This window comes from Anolis sagrei, chromosome 5 (genome assembly GCF_037176765.1).
Source record: "Anolis sagrei isolate rAnoSag1 chromosome 5, rAnoSag1.mat, whole genome shotgun sequence".
In the NCBI taxonomy this organism is placed as follows: Eukaryota; Metazoa; Chordata; class Lepidosauria; order Squamata; family Dactyloidae; genus Anolis; species Anolis sagrei.
In genome coordinates, this window is record NC_090025.1 from 192,825,677 (window position 1) to 192,846,317 (window position 20,641).

Below are 20,641 nucleotides of genomic sequence, written 5' to 3' on the forward strand. Positions count from 1 at the left end.
TGGAAACTTTTCCCTGCCAGTTTCAGGGCCTTCATTTTATGTTGCCTTCATTCCTCCATCTTTGTATACTGCTTATGTGTGTGTGTATTTAGGATTTGGCCGGTCAGCTGTATGATTGCCTGTGTATTCTGTGCTCGAATATAATATATAATTTATCTTATATAAGCACTATAAAAGATTATCCAAAGCTGGATAACTGCCTTCTCATAATTTCATATCCTGTTTGTTTGTCCTATATTAACCATGTATTTACTTAGTACATTGATGGCATACCTTTCCCTTCATGTTAGGAAACAAGGCAGCCTGACATCCAGGTTTTGAATAGACCCAACATATCTGCTTCTCATATCCCTATTGTTATTTATGATTGCCAGATATCCCTTATCAGCTTCTTGCGGGAATTCCGATGAGATGCCACATAACACCAATCTTACTACAGCTGCATTGGTTACCAATTGAGCACCAGATCACTTTCAAAGTGATGCTATTTACCTTTAAGGCCTTGCATAGTCTGGGGCCGATGTACTTGAGGGACCGCCTCACCCCCTATGAACCCCAGAGATTCCTCCGTTCTGAGGATCAAGATCTATTGGAAATTCCCAGTGTCAAGACCTTGCATCTAACAACAACCAGATGCAGAGCCTTTACAGGAGTGGCACCATCACTCTAGAATACTCTGTCACCTGAAGTCCGTGCCTTGCGGGACTTATCAGCTTTCCGCAGGGCATGTAAGACATATCTGTTTCAACAGGACTTTGATCTCTGATATTGTTGTTTTTAAATTGTTTTTAAATTGTTTTATATTATTTTTAAATTGTGTTAGATTTTAGCCTGTTCTTGTAAGCCACTCTGAGCCCGAGGGGAGTGGCGGCATATAAGTTTGAATTATAATTATAATTATAATAATTATTTAAGGACTGGACAATTAGTTCTTTATAATATTGAAAGGGCTCCATATTGCAAGTAATGTCTCCTAATTGAGGGTTGGATAGTGGTTTCTTTTGTATAGACAAAACAGGATCCAAAAATATCCTATGTATTTGTGTATGTATTATTTATTTGCAGGAGAGAATATTTGCATATTCTTTTAATGATTTTTCCTATGTGAAATACAACAGGAGAGTTCATTGTGTACTCTTAGTAAATATATTATTTTTGGCACAATATTTGTCACCATGAATCTCCAGGTCAGAAAAACTCGCTGGAGAAAAGAAATGAAAAATGAAAACAGAAAAAGCTATATGTCTGTAATGAACAAACTCCAGAAAGCATTTGAGTTTAAGTGCTACGTGCTGTATTTTTAAAGTTGGTAACATGTTTCACTAAGTAAATAAAAATTCTCTCTCCAGATTTTACTGTCACAACAAATAAAAAGTCATAGAGATGTTATGCCAATATTTCTTATTGGAATCATTTTTAAATCTGCGGAACCTTCTCCTCATGACTTTGTTTTAAAGGATACACTCTACAAAGATCATTAAGATGGGAACTGTTTAACACAGAGGTTTACTTGGATTAAATTGTGTGGATAATTATGTTTTGAATATTCCCCAAATTTCTTGCTTCATCATGCTGTCAGGGAGGTTCAACAAGAAGAGGAATGGGAAACCTTCCTTTTCTTTCCATCCCTCACACAGTCTTAATCTACTGTTGTATATAGTTCTACTTATATTTACTTTTGCGGATGGTGATACCTTGCTGCAATGTTGCTGGTTGTGAGAGGCGAGTGGACAAGTAACTTCACATGCCTATCTGGCCAGCAAAGGCCCGACTAGCTAAGGGCTGACCAGCGAATGAGATGCCCAGGCCCATTGCACCAGTCCCAGAGGAATGGCATGAAGCTGGGGAAGGGGCAGGGCTTCCCATTTGGTAGGGAGGAAGGGGCCAAGTTGTACAGGGGCCAAGTTGTGCAGACCTGCTGTACAATAACTTGTGTCTGTAGATAAAGTACTTGCTTTGCGTAGGTCCAACACACTGTGCAAAGCCCTCATGGTTGTCTGGAGACTAGAGAATAGCAAGGAGCCAGGTAAGCAGCATCTGGCGTCCTCCTCCTGGGCTTCCCAGAGATTACCTGCTTTTTTGCAAATCCAGCTGTAGGATGCCCACCAAAAAAGGCTGTGAAGGGAGTGGCCTTACTGCAGACTGGTAAATGAAGAGCACAGGTTTTCTTTTGGATGAAGGTGCTGACTACCTTCACAATGGCCAATAAAGACCTTATGCCAGCATAATTTGCGATAATGTCTGCATATGTCATCAACAGGATTACAGGTTTTGTCTCTTGGCATGCTCTGAGTGCCAGTCACATCTGTTCTCCTGGATTTGTTTATATCTCGCTTTCATGGTGTGATTTTTTCCCCCCTGTTGTGATCTCACTCTGTTCCTGGTATGCACAATACAGATATCATTTTAGCATGGATCCCTCTGTAATTTAGGAATGATACCTTTGACAGCTGGTGCACAGCGTTGCTGTTTTTAAACCGTTTGTGACACTGTCTGCATCAATTCACAAGATAAGCAGTGCAGTCAACAATTTTGGGTACTCTGAGTAGAAAAATGAAGAGCCCTGAGAGGCAAACACTGACTTCTTGGTTGTGGAAGTTTGCTCCGTGTGTTTTTACATGATGCTCTCAGCCAGGTGACTCTTAACACTTGCTAGACTTTATCTGAGACAAATAGTTTAACTATTTCCTAGGTTTGTTCAAAGGGGAAATATTATTCAGCTCCAGAATATTTCTAAATGTGTTTTAGTTAAGCATTTGCTGCCTTTCATTGTTATATGCAGACCTGTTAGCAGATAGTGGGTGTTTCCACTGAAGTACAACCACATTTGAATTGACGATGCCAGTTCTTGACTACATCATATGATGGGGAGTCATCACCATGAACTTCTTTCATCTCCTTTGGTGTGCGGCCTTTCAAGTAAAGGAACTTGATTACTTCTCTGTATTCCACTGTGTACATTATCAAACCTCACACCACTTCAGCACCTTTAAAATCAAGACGGTTATGAGTTCTGAGTTGTAAATTGGCACATGACCTATAGAGACTTACATTATTACACATGTCATACATAGAACTGGGTCAGGGGAAATCTTTAATGAATGCCCCTCGTAGAATACAATAAGGAAAAACATATAACGTATGAAAACAACAGTTTAAAATTCAGAACAACACCCAATAACCTGTGGTGACAACTCTCAGAAGACATGGGCAGACTATAAACAAGAGAAGGGAATTGGAATAATAATAATAATAATAGCTAGGATAATGCAAGTTGTAGCTAAAGAACAAGGGCATGGGATGAAAGTGCAGTACACACAGTTGACTTCAAATTGTCTCATCACCACCTCCCCACAATTCCTATTCCTTTTGGTAACACTGGTAGAATTATGTACTGAAACGTGGTGTCTTGCTGATTCCCAAATATTGATGAACTCATTTAAAGCATATACTGTCATGATTTCACAGCGTGATAATTGGGAGGAATGGAACCGCAAGGCTTTTAAGCCTTTCTGAGAGAAATGTTCTAAGCTGGAGAAATGGTCATATTTAGATGAGCTGTCATCAGTGTGATAGTTTCAGCTCTTGAAATGAACTTGGTTTTTCTGTTTTGCCCATGAATGTTTTTTTCAGTAGAGCTGGTTTGCATTAGAGATAAGTGTCTTGGTAATGGGTAGTAATGAAGAATGAAATATGTTGGGTGGCAGGACTGGGGGCGGCTGTTTAAATGGGGTTTGCTGAAGCGTAGCTCTCACTCTTAAGAAGCTTTAAGTCTGCCTAACATTGCACCATGGCTATGGTGTTTGCCTCAAGAATTCAATCACTCTAAGAGCGGTGTTACCAAGGCCATAACTCCCCGGCATGTGTCTCTGCAAATATGAAGTGTCACACGGGCAGTTTTTCAGGAAAAGATGGCTGCATTTTTCACCAAAGAAGAAAATTAAAGCTCTGTTGGCTTCTTCACCTGCCTGCTTTTAATACTATAGTAAATGATTGACTCCTCTGTTTGCTTTTTCTCAAGGTTTTCTTGAGAGCTTTATGTTGATATAATAGTTTAGCCTTTGTGTGTAGCTTTTCTATTAAAGAAAACCAGGAAAAAGCCATTGTGGGCCAGATTGCATGCGAAGGCAGTGAAAAAAGAGTCTTAATATTAAATATAACTTCTGTGCAAGACTTGGGAGCCCCCTCCTGCTCTTCCAAGTACCTTGTAAATATCATCTTTGAGTTTGTACTCATGGCTCCTCAGAATCATTGCCACTAAATACGATTGAGCCCAAATAGAAGGATCAAGTAGGAATGAATGGAGAGAATCTATGATTTGCGGAAACCCAGTTTGAGCCAATAGATAAAATGAAAAAGAGTCTTAATATTAAACATAACTTCTGTGCAAGACTTGGGAGCCCCCTCCTGCTCTTCCAAGTGCCTTGTAAATACCATCTTTGAGTTTGTACTCATGGCTCCTCAGAATCATTGCCATTAAATACAATTGAGCCCAAGTAGAAGGATCAAGCAGGAATGAATTGAAGGAATCGATGATCTGCGGAAACCTAGTTTGAGCCAAAAGGTCTAAATCTAAAGATGGCCCTGTCTCAATTTCAGCGTTAAGGGGAATTATTATTCCTTGCAATAAACCTTATTTTCCACTCAGCTGGAATTCCCAAGAGTCTTGTGGCTCATTGGTCACATTTGGAAATGAACCATGTGACTGCTTTTTAATGACATATCACAAGGTAGTCACACATCCTTGCACTTTATCCAATGCTCTCTCTCTATTGTTTCAGTTTGCGCTTACACTAGAGTCTCGCTTATCCAACATAACAAGCCGGCAGAATGTTGGAAAAGCAAAAAAATAAGGAGGAATTAAGGGAAAGCCTATTAAACGTCAAATTACATTATGATTTTACAAATTAAGCACCAAAACATCATGTTTTACAACAAATCGACAGAAAAAGCAGTCCATACACGGTAACATTATGTAGTAATAATTGTATTTACAAATTTAGCACCAGAACATCATAGTGTATTGAAACAGCTGTGGATCTGGGCAGGATGCAGACTCAACATCGAATAAGCAAAGGTTGGCTAAGTGAGACTACTCTATTCCATTCCTGTTGTTTACAGCTTGGCCATGTTTACAACAGCTTTCCGCCACTGGCTGATGACCTCAGTTTTATTTGGTTTGAGTTGATGCATATCTGTTTTGTTTTATTGTATTTATTTTATTGTTTTTAAGCACTTTGTGCCGCCTGTAAGTCCCTTCGGAGAGATAGCGGCGGGATATAAGAATAGAGTTACTATTGGGTTGTTGTAGGTTTTTCCGGGCTATATGGCCATGTTCTGGAGGCAATTTTTCTCCTGACATTTCACCTGCATCTATGGCAAGCATCCTCAGAGGTAGTGAGGTCTATTACTATTATAGAGTTATTATTATTATTATTATTATTATTATTATTATTATTATGGTAAATCACACAGTTGCAAAGTAAGGATATGAGTAAAAGCATATTATATGACAAACATATGTCCTTAATGTATGGTCTAGCTTAGTGTTTCTCAACCTTCCTAATGCCACAACCCCTTAACCCAGTTCCTCATGTTGTGGTGACCCCACAACCATACAATTATTTTCGTTGCTCCTTCATAACTGTAATTTTCCTACTGTTATGAATTGTAATGTAAATATTGGTCCAGTGAATTAAAATATTCTGATATGCAGGATGTATTCTGATATGCAGGATGTATTTTAATTCACTGGACCAAATTTGGCACAAATACCCAATACACCCAGATTTGGATACTGGGAGGGTTGAGGGGTTAATTTTGTCATATGAGAGTTGTAGTTGCTGGGATTTATAGCTAACCTACAATTAAAGAGCATTCTGAACTCCACCAATGATGAAATTCGAGCCAAATTTGGCACACAGATCTCCCATGACCAAAAGAAAATACTGGAAGGGTTTGGTGGACATTGACCTTGAGTTTTGGAGTTGTAGTTCATGTATATCCTGAGAGCACTATGGACTCAAGCAATGATGGATGTGGACCTAACTTGGCACGAAAACTCAATGTGCCCAGGTGTGAATACTGGTGGAGTTTGGGGAAAATAGACCTTGACATTTGATAGTTGTAGTTGCTGGGATTTATAGTTAACGTACAATCAAAGAGCACTCTGAACTCTTCCCACAATGGATCTGCACCAAACTTGACACACTACCTACATGGCCAACATTAATACTGGTGGGGTTGGGGGCAACTGTTTTCAATTCTGAGAGTTGTAGTTCACCAACACCAAAAAGGAAGAGAAGGACAGGTGGAGAGATCTTCAGTCTTCTCTGCCAAGAGGGTTCCTAAGACTATCAGAAATGTTTTTTTCTGATGGTCTTTGGCAACACCTCTGAAACCTCTCTCGTGCCCCCCCCCCCCAAGGGTCCTGACCCCCAGGTTGAGAAACATTGTTCTTGTTTGACCATCAAGAAATGTTGAATTGGGAAGTGAATATAGGACTTGAAGGTCACTGGATCCCTGAATAAGGCCTATCCCTAGTCTTTATATCAGCTAGCAGCTCAGTAGTATAAGAGAGCCTCACATATGTTCGATGGGCTTATTGTTGTAAATAATAAGTTGGTTGGAAATAGACTTGACTCGTAATATGTCTTCAATGCCAGGTTTGGCTTTGGAATAAGTTTTCCTGTTATATAAAGAGAGAGAAAATGTATTTCTGAGCATGTGTAGATCTATTGTTTTCTCACCCAACTGATTAACTTAACAAGAAATTCTGTTTATAATGGGATAGACTTGAGCTCCATTTCCTCTTTTTTAAATTATTAAACAAACAACTCCCGGGATGAATGCCTCAGAGACTAGACTTTTGTAGCTCCGTCCATCATCTGCAAAGCCTGCGTCTTTCAGTGAACTATGTGCCAAAATGAAGTTTATTTTTCATATTAATGATGACTTGGATTATTAAATGAAATATCGTTTAATTTGCCACAAGCTATTTATGCTCCCTGCTTACCTCTTGCATTTCTTAAGGCATGATCACTGAATTCCTGCAAAACGATGCTTTCTTTTTTGTTGCCGGTCACCTTTGTTTTAATTGCTTTGTGATGAAGTATTTCTAGTGCTGCAGGGGAATCATGAACTGATAAAATTAAACAGAATTACTGAAGCATTTATCAGCCCCTGATTTTATTACATCATGGCTCATGGAAAGGCACCTTAAACATTGTGTCACATGTAATGTTGAGAGAGCCACCAGTTTGACCTTTCATTGGAATCAAGCTTTTTATTGACTTCCCGATTCCGTGTAGAAAGAACAAAACAGATCAGCAAAAACAACAGGGAGTCCTATGGAAACTCAAAGGCTCACAAATTTTGATTGGCACAAGATTGCAATGGGTGAAAACCCATTTCATTGGCATGGAGTATGCACAATGGCACTGTATTATTTTTGCTGCAACAAAATACTCCCTGTCAAATGTTTTAACTTTAGAGCAGGGCTTATAACTTTTGGCACAGCATCTGGATTTGGCACAGCAAGATTCTACTTACAGTAGAATCTTGCTTATCCAACATAACAGGCCGGCAGAACGTTGGAAAAGCGAAAAAATAAGGAGGAATTAAGGGAAAGCCTATTAATCAGAAATACATCTAGATGTTACTATCCTAATGCAACTAATTCCAAGCCCACAATGCTCTTATCCAATGATGAGCAGTCCACTAGGTTGCTGTGAGTTTTCCAGGCTGTATGGCCATGTTCCAGAAGCATTCTCTCCTGATGTTTTGCCCACATCTATGGCAGTCATCCTCGGAGGTTGTGAGATCTGTAGGGAACTAAGAAAGTGCGGTTTATATATCTGTGGAATATCCAGGGAGGGAGAAATAACTCTTGTCTGCTGGAGGCAAGTGTGAATGTTGCAGTTGGCTACCTTGATTAGGATTGAATGGCCTTGCAGCTTCAAAACCTGGCTGCTTCCTGCCTGGGGGACTCCTTTTGTTTGAGATCTGTTGGGAAGGTGAGGTTTATATATCTGTGGAATATCCAGGGCGGGAGAAATAACTCTTGTCTGCTGGAGGCAAGTGTGAATGCTGCAGTTGGCCACCTTGATTAGGATTGAATGGCCTTGCAGCTTCAAAACCTGGCTGCTTTTGTTGGCAGGTGTTAGCTGGCCCTGATTGTTTCCTGCCTGGAATTCCCCTGTTTTTTGAGTGTTGTTCTTTATTTACTGTCCTTATTTTAGAATATTTTAGTCCTGGTACCAGATTTGTTCATTTTCATGGTCTCTTCCTTTCTGTTGAAATTGTCCACATGCTTGTGAATTTCAATGGCTTCTCTGTATAGTCTGGCATGGTGGTTGTTAGAATGGTCCAGCATTTCTATGTTCTCAGATAATATGCTGTGTCCAGGTTGGCTCATCAGGTGCTCTGCTATGACTGACTCCTCTGGTTGAATTAGTCTGAAATGCCTTTCATGTTTCTTGATTCATGTTGGGCAGTGCTGCATTCCCGATGTAGACTTGTCAGCTGCATGGTATATGGTAGACCCCTGCAGAGGATCCCTCTTGTCCACTATCTGTAATGGAACTATGCATTTTCCTCTACTGCCTTTGCCTCTGCCTCTTCCAAGTGGTGGCCTTTGGTTGATCAGGCTTTCATGATAATTTGACCTAAACAAAGCTATCTGTTAAGTGAAATAAGGGAATTTTGAGAAGCACTTCAAATGTATCTTGAATTTTCTCCATAGGTATCAGCAGTCGATTCCCTGGAAGGACCCCTCCTTCAAGTGGAGGGACTGAGCGATCTGAGACTGGAACTTCATAGTAAGAAGATGAATATGCACTTGGTCCTCATAGATGAACTGCACCGCCATCTTTACATCAAATCAACCAGTAGGGTTGGGCAGCGGAACAAAGAAAAGGGGAGAGTAAGGTTAGTTTGAAATAGTTTTACTGTATTGAATAAAGCTCCATTTTTGTGACAAGGAAGATTTTATTTTGGGAAAAGGCTGTGCAAACTAAGTCACACCTTAGGACCATCATTGCCACATAGTGCTCATCCACGGACAAAGGATCAGTTTTGAAATGCCTATGAAAAGCAGTAATCTCATTTACATCTCTTCCTTTTGCTGGCTCCTGCAGGGGACACTTTTGATGCTTGCAGAGTGTCATCTTATGTTCATCTCTTTTCATTGCAGTTCGCTGAAGGATGCCTCTCCTGGGCCTCTTCTTGATGTAACTAACTTGTCCACTCCTCGCAAGTTTCTTGACACTTCTCAGTTTGGTACCCCAGGAAGCATCAGTGGTGAGTGGCAAAATAGTACAGCTATTTCCACAGATTTCTTCTTCTTGTTATTATCTTTGTGCATGGTCATTTCCCATTAGATACATATTGTTTTGAGGCCAGGAAGTATTTTTCCAGCACATAGGTACCTTGTATAACGACCAAGTACCAACAGTAAGAACAGACCAGGGAACAACAGACTGGTTCAAGATTGGGAAAGGAATACGGCAGGGCTGTCTACTCTCCCCCAACCTAATCAACTTGTACGCAGAAGACATCATGCGACGTGCAGGGCTTGACTAATCCAAGGCAGGAGTTAATTGCTGGAAGAAACATTAACAACCTTAGATATGCAGATGATACCACTTTGATGGCCGAAAGCGAGGAGGAGATGAGGAGCCTTCTAACCAAGGTGAAAGAAGAAAGCGCAAAAGCTGGGTTGATCAATAACTGGCAAATAGAGGGAGAAAACATGAAGACAGTGACAGACTTTGTATTTCTAGGTGTGAAGATGACTGCACCCAGGAAATCAGAAGATGTTTCCTTCTTGGGAAGAGAGCAATGACCAATCTTGATAAAATAGTGAAGAGAAGAGACATCACACTGGCAATGAAGATCCGCATAGTTAAAGCAATGGTATTCCCCATAGTCACCTATGGTTGCTAGAGCTGGACCATAAGGAAGGCTGAGCAAAGGAAGAGAGACACTTTTGAACTGTGATATTGGAGGAAAATTCTGTGTGCCTTGAACCATGAGACAATCAAACCTGTCCATCCTTCAGGAAATAATTCCCAACTACTCACTGGAGGGAAGGATATTAGAGGCAAAGATGAAGTCCTTTGGCCACATAATGAGAAGACAGGAAATCTTGGAAAAGATAATGATGCTGGGGGAAATGGAAGGGAAAAGGAAGAGGGGCCAACCAAGGGTAAAATGGATAGATGGCCAACAGGGAGCTTTGCTGTGGGCTGATCCATGAAGTCACAAAGAATCAGAAGCGACTGAACAAATAAACAACGAAGATACCTTTAGCTTGAGTACAGGAGATTAATGGCAGGAAGATGTGTCATCAAGTTTCTATATCTAGAGACTGTTGAGATATACTAATTGTTCTCCCTTAATACATATCTTGTTCATTCGTTCAGTCGTCTCCGACTCTTCGTGACCTCATGGACCAGCCTACGCCAGAGCTCTCTGTTGGCCGTTACCACCCCCAGCTCCCTCAAGGTCAGTCCAGTCACTTCAAGGATGCCATCCATCCATCTTGCCCTTGGTCGGCCCCTCTTCCTTTTGCCTTCCACTTTCCCCAGCATCATTGTCTTCTCTAGGCTTTGCTGTCTCCTCATGATGTGGCCAAAGTACTTCAGCTTTGTCTCTAGTATCTTTCCCTCCAGTGAGCAGTCGGGCTTTATTTCCTGGAGGATGGACTGGTTGGATCTTCTCGCAGTCCAAGGCACTCTCAGCACTTTCCTCCAACACCACAGCTCAAAAGCATCGATCTTCCTTCGCTCAGCCTTCCCTAAGGTCCAGCTCTCACATCCGTAGGTGACTACAGGGAATACCATGGCTTTGACTAGGCGGATCTTTGTTGCCAGTGTGATGTCTCTACTCTTTACTATACATATCTATGTTGGGCTAATTTAGAAATGGGAAATGAATGATGCTGTTGGAATGTACTCCTCATCATCCCTGATTATTGGCTATGCTTGCTAAGGCTGATGGAATCAGCCACATCTTTTATTCCTAACTTTATTTGGGGGACAAATAAAGCCTCATCTGGAAGGACTCTTGGCATTTGTAGTGTGGGAGCACTCATAATTTTAGGGGAAACAAAAACCGCATTCTGATGCTTGTTTAGTCGAACAGCAGTAGAGGGATGCAATAGCAATAGAGGGATGAAATGTGCAAAACTGTTAGTTCACTTTGCATGGATTGCTAAATTAAGACTTTCTAAGTAGATTGTTGTACTTTGTATGCCATTTTAGCAAAATATAAATATTTCCCTGGCTCCAGTAAGTCCTTCTGTGCTGGAGCTTTTGGCTTGCTATCCTCACTTCATGCCATCTTTCTCCACCCCCCTCCTTCTCACCCCAGCTGACTAAGCAAAAAAGGGTAACCTGACCTATTGTCATTGTGAAAAGAGGACCGTTTATACTCCCTCTCCTCATATTGGTTACACGTGTTGAAAAGTTTGTATATCCTGTGGTCGATCCTGAAAGCTTTCTTGGATGATCACAGATTCTAATATATGTTTTCTACTGGCACTAATATGGATGGATTACCTGCTCAGTTGTATATATGTACTCTTTGCAGGGAGATCCATGAGAGCTACCATTAGTTTTATATACGTACCATTTGCAGGGAGATCCATGAGAGGTACCATGCACCGGGATTGTGGCGCATCTGGCTGAGTGTCAGCTGCATTAAGATCACTCTGACCGAAAGGTCAGGAGTTCGAAGCGAGCCCGGGTTGGAATGGGTTTCCAACCAATTGTGTAGCCTGTTGTCGACCTTTGCAACCTGAAAGACAGTTGCATCTGTCAAGTAGGAAAATTAGGTACCATCTTAAAGTGTGGGGAGGCTAAATTAACTAATTTATGAGGCCATAAAAAGACTCCAGCAAAAGCATGCAGGGAATGCAGAAGTACTTCATCAGTGTCGCAGATGGACGATGAAAGTGACAGCTCCCCTGGCGGCCAGAAAAAGTTAAATAGCCTCTGTGTATGTCTGTAAATGTTGTATGTCAAATTGGCATTGAATGTTTGCCATATATGTGTACACTGTGATCCGCCCTCGGTCCCCTGCAGAGTGAGAAGGGCAGAATATAAAAGCTGTAAATAAATAAACAAACAAATAAATAAATATTAGAAAATGAAAAAAAACATTAGACTGCTAGGTCAAGCATCCAGTTCCCAATGGTTGTCATCCAGCCAACTCTGAGAAGCTCCAGGTTATTATTGTGAAAGCCTTCTTCTAGTCTCTATCTCCTGATATTCAGAGAAATACCTCCTATTCCATTTAGCATTCATGTCAAATAAGTATTGCTATTCCCCATACAGATCTGTCTCCTCATAAAGTTAAGATAGTGACCATCTCCTCACCTTGTGGTCACGCATTCCATGAATTAATGATGTGTTCTGTGAAGGACACTAGCTTTTGCCAATTCTGCATTTGCTTCAAATGGATTTTCTTGGAGGATAAGTCTTATCAGTGGCTACTAGTTATGATAGCTCCAAATGAAGTTCCCTGCGTGCCTGAGTGGCCCAGAGAGTATAACCAGAGGTGACTGGAGGTTGTTTATGAGTGTAATTAATTGAAGATTTGTTTAACTCACAACAGATAAAACAGGGAATTAAGGCTCTGAGATAAAGGCACAAACTAATTCTCCCTCACAATTGAAGAATGTATAAAGAGTATATAAAAGCAATGGTAGATAGTATAAATTTTAAAAAGTTACTTCGCTAGTAGAAAAGTGGAAAGCCATATTTCCTTTTTTTAACTTTCTTTTTTCTTCTTTTCCTTCTCTTTCTCTTCTCTTCCTCCTTTTTCTGTGTTTATATATTTGTTCTTGCACATTGTAGTTTGTCATTGGCAGATTTGTATCCATTTTACTTTTCAGTTAATGTTTTTATTTTTATGGTTATAATATTTAATAAACATGAATAAAAAGAGATAAAAGCACAATACAAAGGGCAAACCAATGCAATTAATATAAAATAGTTTTATAAGGTATGTGTGTTATAATGCTTCTTTAATATTAAGTTTAAAAATATTTAATGCTTTATAAAATGAGTAGTGTTTCCATAGGACAAATTGTTTAATTATCTTTGATGAGGATGTTTCAGTTAGGTTGAAACATAATTTTATCATCCCTGTCTCCCATTTTATTAAAAAATCAGCATGATTTTCAAGCATTTTATTGGTCTAAACCCATGCAGAATTCCTCCCAAAGATTGAAAACATGCCAAAACACCTGCATCTTTTCAGAAACCCCAGAACCTAGTACTCCTCCAAACATCTTTGCTTTCTTCCTCAGCCACTTTCTGAATGACATAAGGAAGAGACATCCCATCCTGACATTGTGCTGTGAAAACCTGCAGAAAATATGCCTTCCTTCTGTAGTACCACCAACATCTCGAAAAGATGACCATTTGTAGTCCCAACTGCTAGAGAAAAGAAGACAAGTTTCTTTTCACTTTTGCGACCCAGTGCACAATTTGTTATCCCATGTTTCTCTTCATCATCTTCTTTTCCAAACAGAAAACTCACAATTTTTTTAGGCTGTTTTCCTGGGCCATGATCATTTTTTTGTTCTTTTCCTCCCTTGCCTATAATAACCTTTTTGAGTAGTGAAAAGAATGTAGCATTTACTTCAGGTACAATTATAGTGGTTATCTCTAATAATTCCCAGAATGGATTTCCACGTTTTTTACTTCTTTGTTTCTGTTTCATACTGATTTTATGTTTTCAGTGAACTGTTCATCACAACCCCAATATCTCTTTCCTGATTAGTCATTGCCACTTTAGACTCTGTAATTGTGTTTGCAAAATGGTGCACACGTGTGTGTATGTGTGTGTGTGTATATATATATGTATGTGTGTGTATATATATATGTGTGTGTGTGTGTGTATGTATATATATGTATATCCTCGAGCCCTCAGTGGTGTAGCGGGTTAAACTGCTGAGCTGCTGAACTTGCTGACTGAAAGGTTGGCAGTTCAAATCTGGGGTGAGCTCCCACTGCTAGCCCCAACTTCTGCAAATCTAGCAGTTCAGAAACATGCAAATGAGGATAGATCAATAGTTACCACTCTGGTGGGAAGGTAATGGCGCTCCATGCAGCCATGTCGACCATATGACCTTGGAGGTGTCTACAGACAACGCCAGCTCTTCGACTTAGAAATGGAGATGAGCACCGGCCCCCAGAGTCAGACACGACTAGCCTTAATGTCAGGGAAAACCTTTACTTTAGCATGTGTGTATGTACCCACACACGCACGCGCGCACAATTGAAACTATGTCTGAACATGAGGAAGAACTTCCTGATTGTGAGAGCCGTTCAGCAGTGGAACTCTCTGCCCCGGAGTGTGGTGGAGGCTCCTTCTTTGGAAGCTTTTAAACAGAGGCTGGATGGCCATCTGTCAGGGGTGATTTGAATGCAATATTCCTGCTTCTTGGCAGGGGGTTGGACTGGATGACCCATGAGGGCTCTTCCAACTCTTTGATTCTATGATTCTATGATTCTATGTTTTCCTGGTGTAGAGAAGGTGGCTGTAACTGAGTTTGCTTGGGCCATATGCCCCATTATGGAACATTCCTGAAGATTTCTTGCATATGGTTGAGTAGATCATCCCTTACAAATAGAAAGGGGCAGGAAATCATTGAGATGCTTTGAAGTTCTCCTTTGGTTTGTTGCTTATTAGTGTTGAAATCCAAGCATGGGGAATTTCGCAGTGGGAATTACGCTGGGCGGGGTATTTTCTTTAAAACTCTCCGAGTGGACCAGTGGGGCTCCGTGAACCTCTGCCCTTTGAGATAAAAAGATCCAGTAGAATCAGGGCATAATCTGAGAAGCCATAAATTATGCAGAGCAGGAGATAAAATTTTACTAGCTGCCATAAAAAGCAGACACCTACTGAAATATACTCTGATAAATAGGAGCAACATTTGATCATACACACACGGCCATAAAAAAACAAGCCCCAGGAGGGCGTTCCTCGGATGAGATGGTCTCAGTGTTGATGTGGGCAGAGGGAGGAAACCTGTACGGCATTAATGGCACCATGTCCTTCTTTGTTGATATGCTGCTATCATACAGATTAGTTTGCCATAGAGGTAGGAAATCTATCTTTATGAGATGGTTTATCGAAGTGGGAAGGGACGTGGAAAAATGGTTAGTTAATTAGAGGGTGACGAATTTTCAGCGATCAATGTCATCGATTCCCGTAGTGTTTGCATTCAGTGTAAACACCTCCGTGTTCAGGATTTGTTTTGATTCTACCGTGACATTAAGAGGACAGTGTGATCTTAGTCCTGGGTCAGCTTGTATTGAGGCAGGAACATGTTAGCAATCTAAACCTGCAGTGTGTTAAACCTCCCTCGTGACCTAAATAAATAAATGTCTGGGTAGGAAAATCCTCAGCAGGGGTTTGGGGATACATTTGCAAGGGAAAGGTGGAAGGGCACGCCTGATGGTGTGATAGCAGTGTTTTGGGAACTGTGAGGCTCCTATAAAATCTTTACCCATTTTTTGCAAGGCTTTGAGTTTGCAGTCTTATTTTTGGTGCAGTTTTTCATTGTATCGGCAAGCAACAATACGGGAAAATATTGGCTGTAGAATTTCTCTCTACCTGGGGGTCGGGACCCCTGAGGGGGTCACAAGGGGGTGTCAGAGGGGTCCCCAAAGACCGTCAGAATATGCAATATTTTCTGTTGGTCATGGAGGTTCTGTGTGGGAAGTTTGACCCAATTCTATCATTGGTGAGGTTCAAAATGCTCTTTGATTTTAGGTGAACTATAAATCCCAGCAACTACAATTCCCAAATATCAAGGTCTATTTTCCTCAAACTCCACCAGAGTTCACATTTGCATATATTGAGTGTTCCTGCCAAGTTTGGTCCAAATCGATCATTATTTGAGCCCACAGTGCTCTCTGGATTTAGGTGAACTACAACTCCCAAACTCAAGATCAATGCCCACCAAGCTGTTCTGGCATTTTCTGTTGGTAATGGGAGTTCTGTGTGGCCAGGTCTGATTCAATTCCATTGTTGGTGGAGTTCAGAATGCTCTTTGATTGTAGGCGAACTATAAATCCCAGCAACTACAACTCCAAAATGACAACATTAATCTCCCCCAACCCCACCAGTATTCAAATTTGGGCGTATAGGGTATTTGTGCCAAATTTGACCGAGTGAATGGAAATCCATCCTGCATATCAGATATTTACATGAGGATTCATAACAGTAGCAAAATTACATTTATGAAGTAGCAACAAAAATAATGTTATGGTTGGGGGTCACCACAACATGAGGAACTGCATTAAGGGGTCGCGGCATTAGGTAGGTTGAGAACCACTGGTGTAGACGTTATCTTCATTATGTCAACCCCACTTTACGAAGATGTTGGTGTATACCAGTGTTTCTCAATCTTCCTAATGCCACGACCCCTTAATACAGCTCCTTATGTTGTGGTGACCCCCCAACATATAATTATTTTCATTGCTACTTCATAACTGTCATTTTACTACTGTTATGAATCGTAATGTAAATATCTGATATGCAGGATGTATTTCCATTCGCAGGACCAAATGTGGCACAAATACCCAATATGCCCAAATGTGAATACTGGTGGGGTTGCGGGGATTGATTTTGTCATTTGGGAGTTGTCTTTGCTGGGATTTATAGTTCACTTACAATCAAAGAGCATTCTGAACTCCAACAACATTGGAATTCAGCCAAAATTGGAACACAGAACTTCCATGACAAACATAAAATACTGGAAGGGTTTGGTGGACGTTGACCTTGTGTTTTGGAATTGCAGTTCACCTACATCCAGAGAGCCTACTAAACCTACTCAAACAATGATGGATCTGGACCAAACTTGAAACGAATACTCAATATGTCCATATGTGAACACTGGTGGAGTTTGAGGAAAATAGACCTTGACATTGCAGTTGCTGGGATTTTTAGTTCACCTACAGTCAAAGAGTATTCTGAATCCCACCAACAATAGAAGTGGGCCAAAATTATCCCACAGAACTCCTATGACCAACAGAAAATACTGTGTTTTGTGATGGTCTTTAACGACCCCTCTGACACCTCCTAGCAACTCCCCAGGGGTCCCGTCCCCCAGGTTGAGAAATGCTGGTGTACACTGAGACCTCAGGAATGTGGTTCTAGGATCCCCCGTGGATGCCGAAATCAATGGAGAGTCAAGTCCCATTAGATACAGCAGTGTAGTAAAATGGCATTCCTTTTATGTACTGGTAAACAGCTCAAACAAGTGTCAAAAAGAGCCAGAGGATCTGAAAAACTGTGGGAGGATATGGCAAGGTATGCTGACATTCACGTCAGTGTAGTGCTAAATGCATGGTAAAGATTTGCTGCTTGGATCCCCCCCACCCCACGGATACAGATTGCAGAATCCATGGATATGGAGGCTGGCTGGATGTCCATCACTGATGCAGATATTTATTCTTTTTAAAACAATATTTCCCAAAGTGTCTTATACAAAACATTTTTGCCACTACTGTGTTCATTTCCACTGAGCTGACCCTTCAGCACCCCCCGATTTTGCTATAGCTGCAAGCTCTAGACTGATTCAAAAGCTGAAGTGAACTATGAATTGTTGGTTGGTAGCTTTGTTTTCTTTTCCAAAGTAAATCAGCTAGATGTGTGCATTGTAAATCCCAGATCCCTTATTCAGTTCTGCTGGCACCAGGACAGTAGAAAATTGGTATTGACAATGGAATGTGATATAACCTATTAACACCTTGTTTTTAATTTTGCCAGGTATTGTTTGTGGACATTTCACATTTTATTACTCATTTTTGGTCTGTGTTTTTCAAAGAGCAGCATTTCATTATGTTGGAAATGGCAGTAAAACTAATCAGTCTTCCCAAAGGCAAATTGTTTATTGTTTGAAGGACCTGGTATTAAAAAGAGAGAGAGAGAGAGAGAGAGAGAGAGAGAAAACCAGTCAGACAGATACAACCTACCCTCAAATCCTCTGAAATCTCAAATTTCCAACACAGAGAAAGTATCTCTTTATTGATTTTTATGGTGATTTTCTCTCCCCCCCTCCCCCTCCCCCACTATTCTCCCAGGGAGAGATGTCAGTTTGATGGAAATCAAAGAAGATTTGGACCTGGATCCAGAAGAGAACAGCTCGGTCTTCATGGGCATCCTTATCAAAGGCTTGGCCAAGCTGAAGAAGATCCCAGAGACAGTGAAGGCCATCCAGGATCGTCTGGAGCAAGAACTGAAGCAGATTGTTAAGAGGTCTACTACTCAAGTGGCAGACAGTGGCTACCAGAAGGGGGAGAATGTAGCCCAGGAAAATCAACCTAGGTAAGAGCACAGCATTCAGTAAGACCTTAGGACAGATTCTGGGCCACCAGATTCTTTTTTGGGAAAATATTGACATGTACCAAAGCTTTTCTATTATCTTAGAATTGAAAGGGACCACAAAGGCCATTTTGACTAAACCTTTGCAAGGCAGAAATACACAAGGAAAACAGTGCTGAAAGATGCTATTCAGCCTCTCTTTAAGTATGAAGTATGATGTTTTATTGACTTTATGTATATTATGGTTGGAAACCAGTCTGAGTCCCTCAAGAGAGGTGAGAAGGTCGGTATATAAAACTTTTAAATAAATAAATAAATAAATTTAAAGAACTCCAAAAATGGAGAGTCCACTACCTTCAGAGGCAATCCATTCTGCTATCATTCTAGTCTTATAGTCAAAGATGTTCTCCCTAATGTTTAGATAGAAATATTTTGATGTGTTGTCAAAAGCTTTCATGGCTGGAATCACTGGGTTGGTGTGAGTTTTCTGGGTTGTATGGCCATGTTCCAGAAGCATTCTCTCCTGATGTTTCAGGAGAAGCATCCTCAGAGGTTGTGGGGTTTGTTGGAAACCAGGCAAGTGAGATGTATATATCTGTGGAATGTCCAGGGTGGGAGAAAGAATGCTGTGACATTCACACTTGCCTCAAGCAGACAAAAGTTCACTTGCTTAGTTTCCATCTCACCCCTCAACCTCCAAGGATGCCTGCCATAGATGTGGGTGAAACATCAGGAGAGAATGTTTCTAGAACATGGCAAGATAACCCAGAAAACTCACAGCAACCCAGAATCTATGTTCTTCTAATATGAAGCCATTGTCTTATGTTCTGGAGCAACAGAAAACTAGGTGGTTCCAGCTTCTACATCGGGGTGTCAAACTCATTTTCATTGAGGGCTCATGGGCGGATAATCTGTGGATACAGAGGGCCAGCCATAATTTTTTACATAGGGGTTGGTGCTCTTTGGCTTTTACCAAATTTCGGTTCCCAGATATTATTGAATGACAATTTCCATCACTTTTGATTATTTGCCATACAGGCTGGGAATTGTAACTCAACAGCAGTTGCGTCTCTAAGGTTGAGGAAAGATTAAATGATATTTTAAAGTCATATCCACAAACCATGTAACTAAATTCAAACTTCACTAACGTTACTAAACCGAAGAAACGACTGCAGCCTTCCAGATGTCACTGTATCACAACTCCCATCAGCTCTAGTCATGATGTCTGATGATGAGGAATTCAGGATATCATCTGGAGGGACAACATGGCGGGTCTTGAGTTTGGCACATGTGTTCTACATGATGCTTCTTCACTTGTTTAAAGATAGCTATCACTCCTCTCGTCTAGTCAGTCTTCTCATCTCCCAGTTTTGCTTTTTGCATTCCTTTGTCATGCCACGTGGTGGCCATGATCTATTCTACATATAATTTGCTGGTGTCCTGCAAAAATACCTGGTCGGCTTCCAAAAGCCTTTCCTGCTGCCCTTTTAAAATTTAATCACATTATCGAATGTTTCCAGGCCAAGGTTAATGTGAAGTGCCAGACAGTATGCACATGGGGCAATTGGAAACAATGCCTTGTGGTCTTAGACCTGACATATGGATTGCATTTTTAACTTACTCTTGGTCAATCTTAGCTAAAGATCCCACAAATCTTTAAAAATATTTTTTATCTTCTCAAGATTGCTGGAGAAATATTTAAAAGAAAAATAAGATTATGTGAATAGTTTTATTTTGCTTCTCAACTTACGATTTTCATGTTCCAGGATAATCCTTCATGTTAAAAGGTTAACACTGTCAACACTGCCAAAAACAAAAACATATTGTGCCTGGAATCATGTTCTTATGGATGTATAAGTTCCCCATTGGAAAAGGTTGGGATTTTATTGTCCCCATGAAGAACATCTGTGTTTAGTTTGCAGAAACATACTTGCACGTGTATGATTTATTGTGCATGGATTCACATGCATGTTTACTTGTCTCTTGAGTTCGACACTTGGTGCTGTGGTTCCATTGTGCATTCAGCACCTGTGACAATTAATCTGTAATTCTGTATGCAGAGATATATGCCACACACCCTCATAGAAGATTTCTCCCTATATCATACTACACGGCACTTTATTGATGGTAGTTTGACATTTGCCACTTTCATGGAAGTGATGTGCAAATCATGTCATCTGCATAGCTAAATAGTGCAATGTGTCTGCATCACTGTGGCACGTCTGTCATTACCGATGCTGCCCAGTTTCTCCTTGACTAGTAGGCTGCAGATAATGCCTTTCAGATGGAAAGTGTG

General features: G+C 40.7%; 1 protein-coding gene across 1 annotated transcript in view; it reads left to right on the forward strand.

Moving 5' to 3' along the window:
* The window catches only part of EXOC4 (exocyst complex component 4), a 579,446-nt gene that overhangs the window by 64,015 nt on the left and 494,790 nt on the right, over nucleotides 1-20,641 (forward strand). Inside the window, exons 4-6 of the mRNA XM_060776413.2 lie at nucleotides 8,744-8,928; nucleotides 9,194-9,300; nucleotides 18,105-18,348. Coding sequence (XP_060632396.2) covers nucleotides 8,744-8,928; nucleotides 9,194-9,300; nucleotides 18,105-18,348 — 536 coding nt within the window. The remainder of the gene's footprint in view (nucleotides 1-8,743; nucleotides 8,929-9,193; nucleotides 9,301-18,104; nucleotides 18,349-20,641) is intronic.